At 41.1% G+C, this 17,252-nt stretch overlaps 1 protein-coding gene across 1 annotated transcript in view; it reads right to left on the minus strand.

Annotated features, from left to right (window-relative positions):
- The window catches only part of SPSB4 (splA/ryanodine receptor domain and SOCS box containing 4), a 110,952-nt gene extending 94,032 nt beyond the window's left edge, over nt 1-16,920 (minus strand). Inside the window, exon 1 of the mRNA XM_065411307.1 lies at nt 16,227-16,920. Coding sequence (XP_065267379.1) covers nt 16,227-16,920 — 694 coding nt within the window. The remainder of the gene's footprint in view (nt 1-16,226) is intronic.
- Nucleotides 16,921-17,252: the final 332 nt, after the last annotated feature.

A 17,252-nucleotide genomic window follows, 5' to 3' on the forward strand; every position in this document is an offset into this window, starting at 1 on the left:
CAGTTAAAGCAACTAAAACATTAAGTAAGGTTCATTTTAACAATATCCCTTTATCCCTTTCCCTTTAGCTGTAGAGAGGTTCTGTGGGAAAACGTAACAGTTTTTATGATGGTATTAAAGACGGTAATAACCGTCCATGGGAGGGGGAGGAGGCGGCAGAGAATGTTAACTGATGGCTTGTCCAAACAAACAATTAGACCGTAGCAAGCAAGAGTGTTAATCTACCCCATTAAACCGCTGAGATCAAACTGCTCATGTGCACCCTGCTGATGCCCAACAACAGTTCTTTAGAGTACTTTGAACTAGCCCTCTTTGAAAAGGGACCAGCCCAAAGCACTTTAATGAACTATTAATATGCATCAGAAGGGTGCACGTGAGCGGTTAGACCGTTGCAGGCTAATGTGGGGTAGATTCAAACTCCCCACTTCCTGCGGTCTAGTTGTTAGTGTGGACAAGCCCTGAGATGTTGTGGAGATGGTGTTGCTTTTATTGTGAAAGTTCAGATCTGCTTCCTTTAAGTCAAAACAAGAGAAGCACGCACAAAATGGGACAGCAAAGAAAGAATGCAGTTTCTGTCTCTGGGTGATTCTGACTTGGAACCTCGCTGTTGGAGAAATACCGGCATAGCACAGAGTCTTTTCAACTATTCCAAGACCTGTCAAATTGTACCAACAGTGGGCTGTTTAGGGCATTGCCTTTATCGGCCGCTCTAATCACAGGAGCTAAGAAAGAGATTGGCTTGGCCAGCAAAACCAGACTCTCATTAAGAAGGCGCACACAAACAAAAAAGAATGAGAATAAGGTGAGAGAAGGAAAAAGGACACACAAAGGTGGATTGGAGAGGTGACAATAGGGACCAAAGTCTCCCATCCTAGGTGATATTCAGGATCTAGCCAGAGTTGGTACAGGGGGCGATGTCATTTGGGTCCCTCTCTCTGGCCCACTCGACAGGCCATCTCTCAGGGTAAGGACAATTAAAGTACAACAGTGTCACAGTGCAACCTGGGGTCCCAGGAGATGGTGGGAGTGACAGCCATGATGGTGAAGCTGGCTCCTTCCAGTTCATCCATCTTCCAGTCTGCGTTTTGACCCTCGCACTGAAGTCTTCTTAAAAGGACCCCAAAAGAGAGGCCTAATTTCCAACACATCAGTTTTGGTCCATTGATTTCTGTCCCAGAGTCCTCTGGTTCACCAGACCTTATTTCAACTGTCTGCGAGTTATCTCAGTAGGCCTTTTTGTTTGGACTAAGCCAATATGAGGTCTCCTTCCAGTACTTTTTTCTATCAACATATGTTGTGAGTAACTGCAACATGTTTTAAACTTTTATTTCACTTTGCACAGTTGAGATCACAAGGAGGCTAGGACCATCAGGCCCCAATTATTACAAGTGATATTATCCCCATTTTACAGATGGGAGACACATACATTAAGATCAAAAGTCTCAAGTGCCCAATTCGAGAACGCTAGGCCTGATTTTTCATAGTTCATAGCACTCTATATTTTCACTCACTACTGAAATCAATGGGAGCTGTGCTTTTCTCAGCATTTCTGCAAAGCAGACCCCAAGGTCTCAGGTCAGGAACCCAGAAAATTAGGAATACAGTTGGTGACCATATGTGAAGAGGTCTATTTCAGTGATTTACTCAGCATCACAAAAGACATTTTTGGTGGAGACAGGAAAGAATCCAAATCTCCTGGGCAGCATTTAACTACCTTAAACATGACACCATCCCTTCTCTTTCTGCAATCTGCTGCCTCATTTACTATGTACCTTCCCACTTTTGCTACAGACTAGGCAGGGGCCCTACAGGCAACAGTCTCATTCACTATACAACCCTCACTCACCCCAAAAATAGGTCTGCTCATGCACACTGAATGATGAATGGGTCCTGTGGACAAAATAGTATGTGATCATGTAATTAAAGATTGTATCATAATGCATACGCACAACAGGTTAGGGGAGGCGAGTTAAGGTTGCACAGGTGACCTAACTTTTAAGTGCTTGCCTTTGTAATGCCAATAATAGTCTTTTAATGTAGTTTTTTGTTTTTAAATATATTGTGTAGGTTAGGGACAGGAAAGGTGAAGGCAGAAGAGGATGAATAGGCTCAAGAGAATAGAAGATGGAGGCACTGACGGTGAAGAAAGGAAAATAACGAGACAGAGGGACAAAAGGAAGAAAGAAGAGGACCTTGGTTGGTTGGGCAAGAGAAACTGGCTGTGAAGGAACTGTCATGGGGAGAGGCAGAAGGTGATTGGCTCTTTGCCCCAAACCAGCAGACAGTGCTGTAATGTTATTGACAACGTAAAATAGGGATTCAGGTTGTTGTGAAAATTAGAAATTGTCAGCAAAATTGGGATTATAGAAGAAAAATGTGTTTTTGCAGGAAAATAATTCCAATTAGCTGCATCATTCCTAAAATGGGAATTGCAAATGCCATTTCTTTTTAATTTATCCAAAAAACTGGAGACAGCTTCTCCACAGTACTAGCTAGTTAATAATGCTTTCACCCCTCAGCTCACAGAGAGCCGAGAACTTCATTCTCCAATTGCCTGTGAGGAATGCCTTTGCTAAGTAAAAGCTAGCAAAATGGGATTATATTGTATGTATGTTTTTAAAGTAGTCTTCCCCTTACACAGGTCAAAGTACTAAAATACGACAAAAAAACAAGTTTATATTAACAAAAAAAGCACATCCATTAAAAAGTCACTCTTGCTGAAGATCATTTAGAAGGTGGGGAGGGGAAATCACAGTAATTGAAGACACTACCATAATTCTTTCTGCCCATTGACAATTTTGCATTTTGGCTTAGATACCTTTATAACATTCTATATTTATTATTCATGCTGCATAATCTGACAGATCAGTGTTCTTTCAGTTAAAGCAAACTAAAAATAAAAAATCGAAAAGACCAGGTGCAGTCATAATAAACCCCTGCTCTACTGGTGTTCTTCAGGGCAAATGTGTAAAGGGGGAATTTGCATTTGATTGGGAACTGAAGGTTTTATCCTCAAGAACACACACGGCAAATTTTAAAACTGAAATGTTTGAATGTGCCCCATTGCTAAAGAGATAGCAGTGGACACTGCCTCCCATGGGTTTGCCTCCAAGCTCTGGAACAGTTCTGGGGGGAGCTTGAATCACTGTGAGCAGCTGTTCCATTGCCTGCTTTCTGGTTGGGCTGTGAAAGGACAAAGATAGCAGAATAAGAGCTCTAACAGTTGTATCTGAATTAGGGTAAACCATAGCAAAGGGTGGCTGGCTTCCCTTCCCACAGCCACCCAGGGCAGCTCTGAATGGGGTGGGGAAAAGATGATGAGAACCAATCAACAAACTGTGGCTCCCTGATTTTCTGCCCTTTCCCTTTTCAGAGTAACCTGGGAGCTGCTCTAATGTGCAGCAGCTGGCAGTGGTCATTAAAAACACTAACTACTAATCTTTATGCTTGCTCTGATTCATAGCAACCATGTTGGAGAGCTGTAGCATACAGAAGACTGACTCAAGGAACAGATAGTTAAGCAATTGTTTTTATTCCACCTGTTCAGTCACAGTAGGTGTCGAGTTTGAAGCATGCACAAATGTTTATTAATAGCTTTGTTTCTTTTTGGGAGTGAACCAATTAAGGCGGGGGTAGCTATGCCCCACTTGGGGGAGAGAGGGAGGGATAGCTCAGTGGTTTGAGCATTGGCCTGCTAAACCCAGAGTTCTGAGTTCAATCGTTGAGGGGGCCACTTAGGGATCTGGGGCAAAATCAGTACTTGGTCCTGCTAGTGAAGGCAGGGGGCTGGACTCGATAACCTTTCAAGGTCCCTTCCAGTTCTAGGAGATAGGATATCTCCATTAATTTATTTATTTATTTATTTATAGATCGAATAGTGTCTATCAATTATGAGAATTATCGAGAACATTAGCATATTTTCTGAGAAGCACAAGACACTATTAGAGACCTCAGTAGTAGTTCAGTGCCCCTTCAGAGTTTACCCACAAAAGTGTTTTGGAAACATGAGCATGTCAGAGGTGGGTTTTGAATACCTAGAGGTTTTCTGTATTTACAAAACACTTCTCACCAAATACGTGTATTTACCTGTGTAGATGACTGAATTCCAATACTTGTTAGGACAACCATTACAACCTGTACAAGGTAAATCAGTGGAGACTTTCCAACATAAAAAACAGAAGAGCCAAATATTCATACTATCACCACATCAAGGGCCTACTCTATAACATTTCAAAGTCATTGCGTTCCCTGAATTCTGACAACAGAAATTCCAATTAAGCAATTTCAAATAAATTATCCTAACCTTAAAGCATGAGATTCAACCCTAAATCAAGAAACATCCCAGAAGTCTTGTACATTTAACTCTCAGATCTATGAAACCTTCTGTTTAAGTACACATGGAATTCTGGATGGAAAAGACCCAAATATGAGCTGATCTTTTTTGGAACTTAGGAAGGCAAGGAAGAATTTTTTAAAGTAATAATTGGCTCAGCTGGACTCCAGATTATGCTGCTGATCAGTTGTTTCAGCAACACTTCCCAAAAATCTTGCCAATTCCCACTGCCTCCTGAGTGGTTCAGGGATTTATATTCAGAAAGATATGTTTTCTGTTACAATTTTCTTATTCTTATGGCGCTTATAACCCATTCAAAAATTTGATATACAAAATTAACAATTCAGAGTTTTTCTCTACCTTAGGCCCAAATGGAACAAAATCAGACTATTAAAATTTTTAATTCTGGTATAGGTGTATCTTGAATTAGAATTCACAATTGCTATTCAGGTATGAGTTTAAGTAAGTTGAAGTTTCTCTTTCCTCATGGAATTACTATTATTTGAGGTTTGGGGTGTCTCTAGTTAGAAAGGACATAAATATCTGAGTAAAATGTAAATCTGAATCAGTGCATGTACCAACCTACATGGAACTTGGAAGAAGAAACACAAGTTGCAGGAGAGAAGAGTTTGGAGGAGGCACCAGGAAGTCAGTCTGTGTGTACATGGCTTGAATGCTAGCTGCAGTTGCAGAACCTTGGTAAATAGCTCTCTGAATGAAAAGCCAGTTTAAAAAGTGTAGCGTTTTCTTGCATTATTACCAAGCATGTGGTACATGCTCAAGATCTTCAGTCTTGCTCCAAGTCATCCAATCTGCGTTTCAGTAGTAGGCCCTTTCAGTTCATCCACTGGGTTACTCAGTTCACAGTTCTGAGTAACCCAATGACGCAGGTGTAACCATCCTGAACCCCACCTTTCTATATGCATTCTGCCTTGGAAGCCTGTTCAATACAAGGTTCTGTAGCTAAAGATTGCTTATTGTTTCACTTATTTGGGAAGTCTTCATGGTTCCTTTTCAGTGTTGGGACACAACAAAAAAACCCACAAACCAAAAACACCTTCTGTAGTACAGCTCTAAAATATTAATTATTATGGCAGATAGAAATGCAGCCTAAGTAGAAATCACTGTACTGAATTTACATAATATATAAATCCCCCACCATCACCACTAACCTGCCCTCCCTCCATTATTCTGAATTTTTAACAATGTTAACCAGGATTTATAGGATATATTTATGCACAACATTGACTATTCCCCATTTCAGTGTCTGCAGCTAGGTTTCCCAAGATTCCTTATTAAGTCAGATAGCATACACAATCTCTTAGTGGTCTTTGGATAAACATATACACAGGGAAAGATACATGTGGCTTTATATTTGTAGCATGTTTTGTGCATTGAAGTGAAATGTTTTTAGAAGTGTTGAAATAGTCATCAACGAGTCAAAGTCTGACCTCCAATCTCAGATGTCAATAGAGCAAATGAGGGTAGAATTTGTCCGAAGGAGTTTGTCCTGAAAGGAGCTGAAAGTCCTTAAGTTGTGCATTTCCTCCTCCTCACTCTTTAACCCTCTCCCCTCACATGCCCAAAGCAAATTTGCCAAAATCTAGACTAATATTTGCAGCTGCAAGTCTGTTGTATTAATGTAAAAGGGGGGGAGGGGGGAAACACATCATGAAAGCTACAAACACATTATTATATGACTTGCAAAATAGTTTCCAAAGTTTTTGGAAGATTTTAAACCAGACCTTTCAAAGTTGTTTTTCAAAGCATATGAACTGCCTGAACCCCTAAGTGATTCATAAAAGGTTAGAGAGTTTCTGGAAAGAGAATCACTTAAACATCAGATACAACTCCTGTCTTAAATGTGACTTTGGCAAACAAGTTAAAAGGACGCACTTTCTCCACCATAAGGAATTACCACTGTGAAGTTTTACACTCAGTTCAGCTTTGCAGAATGAAGCGAATAGATGTAAAAGCCTCCTCGTTCATTCTAAATCAATACTGGTGTCAGTGGATCTGTTGATGTAGAGGGTGATTTTTTAATTTTGGTGCTTTCAACAGTTTAATGACATATGTAGAGCCAAATCATTTGCTCTGTACCTAGCCATGTGCTGAGATAAGTGGCAAATCTCCAACTGCACAGTTCTCAGGGGCATTTCAGTTCAGAACGCCTTCCTAGCACACTAGAGTGCTGAAGTGATTTTCTGCAACAGTTCTATCCATTCAAATATTTGATCCATATTAGTGAAAAATGTGTTTTCCCAGAGCAACCGAGGCATATAATGAACCTAAATGAGGTCTCAAATTAGTTCCTCCGAGGTTACATAAGAGTCATGGTTCTGTCCACTTCAAAATACAGGGAAATTTGCCTTGAAGTATGACCCAAAGTGGTCCACTACAAATCAGTTGTCTAACAGATGGCCTTTCACTAAAGATTGAACAAAGCTGAGCTAGAATGTCGTAGAGAGAAATGTACTGGTGGCAGTGGGGTACAATACAGAGTAATGCCTACGTCAGGGGTCGGCAACCTTTCAGAAGTGATGTGCCAAGTCTTCATTTGTTCACTCTAATTTAAGGTTTCAGGTGCCAGTAATACATTTTAACGTTTTTAGAAGGTCTCTTTCTATAAGTCTATAATATGCAACTAAAATATTGTTGTATGTAAAGTAAATAAGGTTTTAAAAATGTTTAAGCAGCTTCATTTAAAATTAAATTGAAATGCAGAGCCCCCTGGACCAGTGGCCAGGCAGTGTGAGTGCCACTGAAAATCAGCTTGCGTGCCGCCTTTGGCACATGTGCCATAGGTTGCCTACCCCTGGCCTACGTGGTGCCACAGCATATTAATATTAAAAGGCGTAAGTAGTTTGCACAGTTTTTGTACTAAAAGCTTAAAGTAAAAGTTAAATAAAAGAAAAAAAAACTCAGTCTATACTACAGAACATTTATTTAACCTCAATTTGTCTAAATGCAACAGTGGAGAAATTCTGTGTAAATGCTTGATATGCTTAGTCAGCTACTGATTTTAACATTTCTAGATGCTATTGCTTTATAACAAGCTTATTTAATTCACTTAGACATTCCATTGCTTCTCAGTTAGCCAGCTGGTTGCTGCCGGTACCTTCTCTAAAGTACTGAACTAACTTCACTAAGTCTCCGTCAGATTTAAGAGATGCAGAATGAACAAGTAAATCATATATGGGGATTCTTTAAAGAGCTCACTAAGAGATGAGTCGACTATAGCAGGGGTTCTCAACCTTTTTCTTTCTGAGCCCTCCCTTGCCCCCAACATGCTATAAAAATTCCACAGCCCGTCTGTGCCACAACTGTTTTTCTGCATATAAAAGACAGGGCCAGCGTTAGGGGATAGCAAGCAGGGCAACTGCCTGTGGCCCCACGCCACAGGGGGCTCTGTGAAGCTAAGTTTTTCAGGCTTCGGCTTCAGCCCCAGGTGGTGGGGCTTTGGCTTTCTGCCCTGGACCCGAGCAAGTCTTCTGTCAGCCCTGCTTGGCAGACCCCTGAAACCTGCTCGTGGCCCCCCCGAAACCTGTGGGTCCCGGACCCCTGGTTGAGAACCAGGGAACTATAGGAAGTGGTTGTCTGCATATATTTCACTGCAAATAAACTTGAGCTTGATCCCCTACTACATCAGCATGCTAAAGACCTTCAGGCTCAGTTATCATTCCCCTAGCTGCTGTAGCTTTTATGCAGTCCATTTGTCTGAACATTTGCCTGCTGGGAGACACACACTGAGTAATATATCTATTTGTGCCACTGCTATAGAAGCATCCCCTTCTTTAAGTACCTTTTTTTAGGGAGACCCCCCCAATCTATCTGAGCAATACGATGCATTTGAGCAGTCTCTCCGTGTTGCTCTAGACCTCAGCTTGTAACTAAAGAATATTTATGTCTGCCTTCACCATTAGCTGTGAATAGCTTCATGTCTCAGATAAGGCCCCTTAGGGCATATGTCTACTCTGCAATTAAAACCCACTGGCTGGCCTGTACCAGTTGACTCGGGCTTGCAGGGCCCGGGCTAAGGGGATGTTTGTGACGGGCTGGATCACAGAAACCCCCTTGGGAGCCGCCACCCAATGTGCAAAGACTACCCCTGCTTCTGTTTTCCCTGCCAGCTCAGGATTCCAGCACCCCGTCTTGCTGAGCCAGACACTCCAGTCTGCTCTAACAAAGACTCAGGGTCTGAATTACTAGTCCCAAAGCTGCAAGTTTACCTGAAAACCAGCTCACAGGAGTGTGCTTGTCTTTAGCACTCAGATGCCCAACTCCCAATGGGGTCTAAACCCAGATAAATCCGTTTTACCCTGCATAAAGTTTATGCAGGGCAAACTCATAAATTGTTCGCCCTCTATAACACTGATAGAGAGATATGCACAGTTGTTTGCTCCCCCAGGTATTAATACATACTCTGAGTAAATTACTAAATAAAAAGTGATTTTATTAAATACAGACAGTAGGATTTAAGTGGTTCAAAGTAGTAACAGACAGAACAAAGTAAGTCACAAGCAAAATAAAATAAAATGCGCAAATCTATGCCTAATCAAACTAAATACAGATAATCTCACCCTCAGAGATGCTTCAGTAAGTTTTTCTCAGACTGGACACCTTCCAGGCCTGGGCACAATTCTTTCCCCTGGTACAGCTCTTGTTCCAGCTTAGGTGTTAGCTAGGGGTTTCTCCATGATGGCTCCTCTCCCTCTCTCTTCCACCCCTTTATATATCTTTTGCATAAGGCGGGAACCCTTTGTCCCTCTGGGTTTCCACCCCCCCTCACTGGAAAAGCACCAGGTTAAAGATGGATTCCAGTTCAGGTGACATGATCACATGTCACTGCAAGACTTCATTACTCACTTGCCAGCACACACATATACAGGGAGACTCAGAGGTAAACAGCCATCTGCAGACAATGGGAGTCATCAAGATTCCAAACCATCATTAATGGCCCACACTTTACATAATTACAATAGGCCCTCAGAGTTACATTTTATATTTCTAGTTTTAGATACAAGAGTGGTACATTTCTACAAATAGGATGATCACACTCAGTAGATTATGAGCTTTGTAATGATACCTTACAAGAGACCTTTTGCACAAAGCATATCCCATTTGCATTATAGTCACTTATTATTAATTTTTTTATAAAACTATCCCAGTTACATTATATTCACTTATTATCATGTTTTTATAAAACCATGTAGACTGCACAGCATCCCCTTCTTTAAGTACCTTTTTTTAGGGAGACCCCCCCAATCTATCTGAGCAATACGATGCATTTGAGCAGTCTCTCCGTGTTGCTCTAGACCTCAGCTTGTAACTAAAGAATATTTATGTCTGCCTTCACCATTAGCTGTGAATAGCTTCATGTCTCAGATAAGGCCCCTTAGGGCATATGTCTACTCTGCAATTAAAACCCACTGGCTGGCCTGTACCAGTTGACTCGGGCTTGCAGGGCCCGGGCTAAGGGGATGTTTAATGGCGGTGTAGACATTCAGGCTTGGTTAGGACCCTGCAAGGTTGGAGGGTCCGAGAGCCCAGGCTGCAGCCCGAGCCCAAACGTCCACACCACAATTAAACAACCCGTTAGCCCGAGCCCCGCAAGCCCAAGTCAACTGGTGTGGGCCAAACACGGATGTCTAATTGCAGTGTAGACATACCTTAGACTGACCAAGCTCGCCTATGCTTAATCTAACAAATGGAGTAAATCCTTCATAAAAAGACCCAAGGTTTGAATCTCCACTCTGGAGCAGGGATTTGAGCTCAGATTTTACCTGTCGTTGGTAAGCATCCTAACCACCAGGCTATTGTGGGGTGGGTTGCTCTCAATCTCTCTTATTTGAGATGTTCCACTTTGTACAGATACTTATATATATTCATTATGCACATGCGAGAAAGAGAGAAAAGAATGACTCCAGAGCCTGGCGATTCGGCCACTCACCGGGAAGGAAGGAAATGTGGATTCAAATTCTTCCTTTGAATGGACCATGGTTTGCTGGCCTGAAATTGAGTTTTCCAATCTGTCTGCAAATTTTGAACGTTTTTGGAACCAAACCAAATATTTTCCTTAACGAATCGCCCACCTCTATTTGATACCCAATTAAAGTAAAGTGCACTGCACTGAATGTGGCAACAAGAAGTATATGTTCTTGTTGGGGCAAAATACTGGCAACCCTTCGTCTTCTCATTTAATAAAAAAAGTGAAATTGTCTCTGGAATTTAAGAGGAAAACAGGGGGAAACTATTTAATTTTTACATTAGTTGCCAATTAAAGGTTTCTCAATTTAGCTAGACTTTGTTTACAACCCTGATGTTCATTTACTTTACAATCTGCTTTTGTACTATGGTACACAAAAAGAAACATTAAAATTGTTCACATTCAACGACACAAGTCTTTGCAAGGCCTTGGGTATAGGTTAGCAATCAGATGCTAGAGCCCAACCACCTCAAAGAGCTTACCAAACCCAAATGTCAGAACCTGTCTCTCACAATTTAAACTAGTCTCTATAAACAGGAGCACACAAAAATCCAAGGGCCATCCCTGACAGTGTTTCAGGAAAATATTTTAATAGTTAAAGCTGAAGCAATTTTGAACCATTGAGGCCATCTTTAGGTTTTCCATCCCTTAAAATTATTTGCAGTTAGGAGACTACAAAGTTTTAACTACAAACTTCCCTGAAGAAAAAGTAGTTGAAGAAAAAAATATTTATAAAGCCCTACTCAGAACACCTGATCAACACATCACATAGCAACTTTGCCTATTAAGCCATATTCTAACATCTGAAAATAGCATGTGTGTATGTGTAGAATATATATATATATATATATATATACATACACACACACACACACACACACACCCCTCTACCCCAATATAACGTGACCCGATATAACATAAATTCGGATAGAATGTGGTAAAGCAGCGATCCCGGGGGGGGGTTGGGGCTGTGCACTCCAGCGGATCAAAGCAAGTTCGATATAACGCCGTTTCACCTATAACACAGTAAGATTTTTTGGCTCCCGAGGACAGCGTTATATCGGGGTAGAGGTGTGTGTATATATATGTAATTATATACACACACACACGCTATTTTCAGATGTTAGAATATGGCTTAATAGGCAAAGTTACTATGTGATGTGTTGATCAGGTGTCTGAGTAGGGCTTTATAAATATTGTTTTTTCTTCATCTACTTTTTCTTCAGGGAAGTTTGTAGTTAAAACTTTGTAATCTCCTAACTGCAAATAATTTTAAGGGATGGAAAATATAGGATAAACTATATGCAAAGATAGGGCACCCTATAGATATATATATATGCCAACAGTGTGTACAGGAAAAAATACATACAGTAATTGAATTAAAAATCCATTATACAAGAGATCAAAGACTGAATAAATCTGCATTTCTAATAAAACAGCTCTGTTTGATGAAGCGGGGAGAAGAGATCATCATGTGCAAGATACTACATTGCACTGAGAGCCCACTCAGTGTAATGGGAGTGGGGGGACTGACAATCAGGGAGTCTGTTATGGTTCCTTGAGTCTCTACCCAGTCTGAGGCCAGAGCAGCTTAATGGGTGTTCTAATATGCACCAGTGGACAACCAGCATCAGCTAGTAACTGTCCTCCAGGTAAAGATGGCCAAAGAGTAGTATGATCTGTACGCTCTCCTCTCATCCCTCTCATTATTTTTAGCAATGAAATACTATCAGATGGAGACAGGAGAAGAACAACAATGCTTTAGACCTACAGTACTATGTTCCATCTCCAAAGATGACAGAAAAGTAAACACTACAATCAGAGAGAGCATGGTTATAGTCAGGTCACAAAGATTCACAGAGCAGAGTTGTCTTCTCTCTGTATGACACATCACTATCAGAATGATATATCAAATTTGTGACACTGTGACAAGAACAGACGTTTATCACAAATATGTAAATCCATCACTTAATCTGTCATTTTTATTCCTTTTCCTTTCTTCACTCTTTGCTAAGCAACTATGCTATATGGGCACTGGAGGATTCTAAAACCCTCATCTGAACAGCAAGTATTCACAGCACTTTTGTGAACAGGACACTTCAGAAGATAAAACAAATAAATATGTAAAAATGGGCTTTATCGTAAAGCCATTTGATTTGTGTATCTAGTGGGTGCATGTCACCACACCCAGGAGATCAGCCTGTTCGAATCTTGAGAATATGAAAAGTTATTAAAATATACAACAAGATCTAGCTCTACAAAAGAGATGGAACTATGAACCTGTGACCAGAAACACCTTGAGTTAGTCAACGCCTAGCCAGCAGGCAGAGTGGCTTTAAACTTCATCACACCAATCAGTCAAATTGTTGGGCCTAGATAAATATACTCCTAATCCAGTCTATTTTAAAAATTAGCCTTAACTCTGCTGACCCACATTAAAGGTCTGAAAATCCACCCACTGACTTCCATGAGTGCAGGATCAAAATCTAAAAGAGCTCTCCCATGCCACCGAAAAGACCAAAAGCTTTTCTCTAAGTGAACAGAAGTCAAGAAGATTATCCTTCAAGAAACAGGATGGAAGATTATTTCTTCTCTTCTATCATTTTATAGACCACAATTATCATTTAGCATGGTATAACTATTACCTCTTCCCCGCTATGACACTGCACCCCATGTTCTTCATAGTGATATTATGATATGATTATGGCATAATTATGATGCATTTTGTACAAAATGAGCATAGAAGGGGTCATTGGAAAAGTTATGATTTGCTGAATATGATTATCTTATTTGTATGCATGTATCATTTTTGTATCTGAAGTTATGAATACACCGCTACCTCGATATAATGCGACCCGATATAACACGAATTCGGATATAACGCAGTAAAGCAGTGCTCCAGGGGGGCTGGGCTGGGCTGCGCACTCTGGCGGATCAAAGCAAGTTCGATATAATGCGGTTTCACCTATAACGCGGTAAGACTTTTTGGCTCCCGAGGACAGCATTATATCGGGGTAGAGGTGTATTGACTATGTATCTGTATTTCAAATGTAGTTACACCTGGGCGACACCCACTAGGCAAGATGCTTCTGATCTAGATTGCGGACTGTGAAGGGCCTATTCAAGGAAGTGGGCCATTAGGGAAAACAATAGGCCTTAGGAGAAGCTTATCCCTCACCTGGTGAGCCTTCCTGAGAATGCTCCAGACAACCTGTAATGACTGACATGACTCAGCAAGATATGCAAGAGCATGTGACCAGGCCACTCCGTCTGGGAACCAAGTTTTTTGTTTGGTTTGTTTTGTTTTTTTTGGGGGGGAGGGGAGAAGGCTCCCGCCATATGCTAAAGCTATGCAAGGCAGGGAGCGACATTATCTGTTGTTCTTCACTCCCCACACAAGAAAACGCCTCAAAACTCCTAAGTAACAAAGACTGAACTGGGGGAAGTGCTGGACTCAGGCTAAAGGGATTTTTAGCTTATGTATGAAAACCTGGGGATCCCAAGCTGCAAAGCAAGTGCAGCTTCTGCCTTGAGAATCTGCAAGCCTGCTTGTATCATCAGTCAGGGTGAGAGATTGTCAATTCAAATCCTATCTTTCTAGTATGTTAAGCTTAGTTTGCGTTTTTGTTTATTTACTAGGTAATCTGCTTTGATCTGTTTGCTATCACTTAAATTCTATCTTTTTGTAGTTAATGAACTTATTTTATGTTTTAATCTAAACCAGTAAGTTTGGAGTGAAGTGCTTGGAAATCTTAGCTCAAGGGGCAGGAGCTGTTGCATTTCCTCTCCACATTAAGGGGAAGCGAACTGCATAATAAATTCATACTGGTCGGGGTTTTGACCATAGCCTGCATGTAACTGCAGCTGGGTGTGCCCCTACCTGTGTGAATGCTGGTGGAAGTGTAGGACCGGGAGCGGGTCTGTAGCTTGTCACAGCAGCACAGTGAGAGAGGGAGCCCAGGCTCAGTGGTACCCCAGTTCCAGGTGGCACCCCAGGGGGAACCCATCACACTTGCTACTTATCCATTTTGTACCTTCTCTTTCTTTCTGCCTCCTCCTTTCTTCCTACTTGTGGACATCCTCCCCGTCCTTTCTATCTTCTGATACTCAGTTGAGTAACCCACAAAATAGCTACAATGGAACAGAAGTTAATGGGAAGGAGTTTTATCAGGTTGGATAGTTTTACAGAGGGTATTTTCTAACAGCAACCAGGGGTCCTCTGTCCAGCACTCTCCATTTACAATATGAGAAGGGGTTAAGAAGAAAGTTAAATAAAAAGAAAGAGTTTGGAAAAAGTTGAGATATTATAATGGAACATAACTGACTTTAACGCGACAGACACTGAGCTTTTGCTTATCTACATGACATCCCCAGCATGTGAAACAAGTTGTATGTTTGCACTGAATTCGTATTTATTCAGTTTCCAAAAATAAAAAGAAGAAAGCCAAGTTGTTATAGCACACTGTCAAAAAGAACTCTTTCCAGTTTTCAAATTAATGGCTACAAAATTTTTGATCCTTTAATTTTCCTCCTTTTAAGGCACTAGAAAGTCTCATTTGATTTTTAGCTTCAATATGCTTGTAAGGGTTTTTCTCCCCAATGAGAGTGCTATGTATTTGTGTTAAAAGGTAATCTTAAACAGGGTCAAGTTCTTTAATTATGATTTTACAGCAGCTCACATATCAAATATAAGGCTAATGAGCAGAGAATTACTTTTGGTGGAGACAATTTAGACTATCCCATTAGAAGCTAAAAGGAGAAACACAAATATAAAGGGATATGTCCCTCCCAGAACTATTGAGAGAGAGAGAGAGAGAGAGAGAGAGAGAGCGCGCGCATTTTCTATTAAATTTTTCTTTACAAGAAATAGCCAATACTCTAATTCACAACGTAAAGTTCCAGGACCAACAAACTTTTATCCAGCTAGCTATTTCAGTCACACACACTATGAATTTATATTTATGTTTCAGGGCCAGATTGCACCCCAGATTGTACACCATGTGAACCAGTAAGAAGAAAGTGCCCCTTACCACCTTGAGTGGCCTGTCTGTTCCAACCCTCACAGTACAGGAGTGAAGCAGGCTCCAAAGAGCAGCTGCATCTACTCTCTAAACCCCCACACATGCTTGTCCCCCACAGTGCCCAAGCAGCAGAGCTGTGCCAGCATGTCAGTAGATGTTTGCTAAACTGGATATAGGGCTTATTCTGCTCCTGGAGCTGCAAGGAAACCTGGAAGTAGGCTTTGATTCGCAAGCCAATCTCTCTTGCACTGCCACTGGAGGAGCCTACATCATCATACTGTCCCTTGTTCTGGATAGTTTGTTAATTCATGATCAAGCCTCAAAATCAGAGCTAAAGAAGAATATTAAAATTCATTTTGAGAAAGGGTAACTCATCTTTTGCTGTAATCTGTCAAGAAGATAAGACACTTACAAAATCATTTAAATTTCAATATCTTAAAAATATTAACTTCAAGTAAACCAGAACTTTACAATGAAAATGCATTAAAAGCTTTCTGGATATTTTCCCAGGCTGCCCATTTTACTGAAATAAAATGACTTTTGCAAGACTGAGATTTCCAGACATTCTCTATGCCAGAAGACCAAGAATAAGTTAGAGACAGACAGTTAATTTGTACTACAGGATTCAAACAAGGTCTTAGGACCTGGGTTGATATTTTGACACAACCCACAGCCACACGCTGCCGTCTGTGGAATAGAAGTTATTGGGAAGGAGTTTTATCAGGTTGGATAGTTTTACAGAGGGTATTTTCTAACAGCAACCAGGGGTCCTCTGTCCAGCACTCTCCATTTACAATATGAGAAGGGGTTAAGAAGAAAGTTAAATAAAAAGAAAGAGTTTGGAAAAAGTTGAGATATTATAATGCATACGTTTGATAACACTTACGATCAAGTCCATTGATGTATCTCATTGTAATTTCACAGTGCCCCCAAACTGCACTGACTACAGGGTAAAGTTTTTTCCCTTTCAGTCCTCGGAAGGCCACTCCAAGATACTGTCCATCTACAATGAAGCTAAGCGTTCCTTCATCCATATCCAAAACTACCAATAAGGAGTCTGGGAGTACAAAAGACTCATCTGGTTCCAAAAAAACAGGATACGTCACCCCAGGCTGGTTTTTACAATTGTGATAAAGTTTGTTACGTCCCAGATCCCAGCCCCATGATTCACTATTGCTACCAACCAATGATGTATATCCTACAGAATGTAATGGAGCTTCTGCTGTTGATACACCCACCACAGCATGTGTTCCTCGTTGCCTAGTGGGCCAGTGAATTTGCCAGACATGTAGGCCTCTTGTGTAGCCAACTTTGCCCCGGATGCAATCTGTGCTTTGGGCAACTGGGTGCCTATGAAAAGTTAGTTTGTCATCTTCCTTTACAAATATATTTAAAGATCGATCTTCATTGTTCCAAGCATGTTTATACTGGACCTCCAGTTGGGAAGGGGGCATATCCAGCAGCATGTCCAGTCGAGCAGGCTTGCAAAAATCTGGTCCCCTCAGCTCTCGTTTAACAGGTCTATAAGGGGGCTCCCTCACATCCACAGACTTTATGCTCCCTGAGATTTTCTGGCCCATTTCTTGGCTGCAGATTCAGAAAGGAGAAAGAAAGGTTGACTTTGGCCCAATGTTACCTCATGAAAGCACTTGCACGCTGAGCCAGGGACTCGACAAGCAGACTGGATTTATTTCTCCCGTTTGGAGCCCTTTAGCAGCAATGGTTTCAGAGAAAACACACTCCTGAAAGAAAACCGAGAATTTTCAGTTAATTAAAGAAAGCCAGTTAATCCTCTCAAACATTTTTGAAAACTTCTTCTGATTCCAGCTAGGTTATTTTAAACAACAAGTACTAACATTTCTCTGCTTTTTGTTCTCTGTCCTGCAGTACTAACCAGACTGCCAGCAGGATA

Source organism: Emys orbicularis, chromosome 9, assembly GCF_028017835.1.
Source record: "Emys orbicularis isolate rEmyOrb1 chromosome 9, rEmyOrb1.hap1, whole genome shotgun sequence".
In the NCBI taxonomy this organism is placed as follows: domain Eukaryota; kingdom Metazoa; phylum Chordata; order Testudines; family Emydidae; genus Emys; species Emys orbicularis.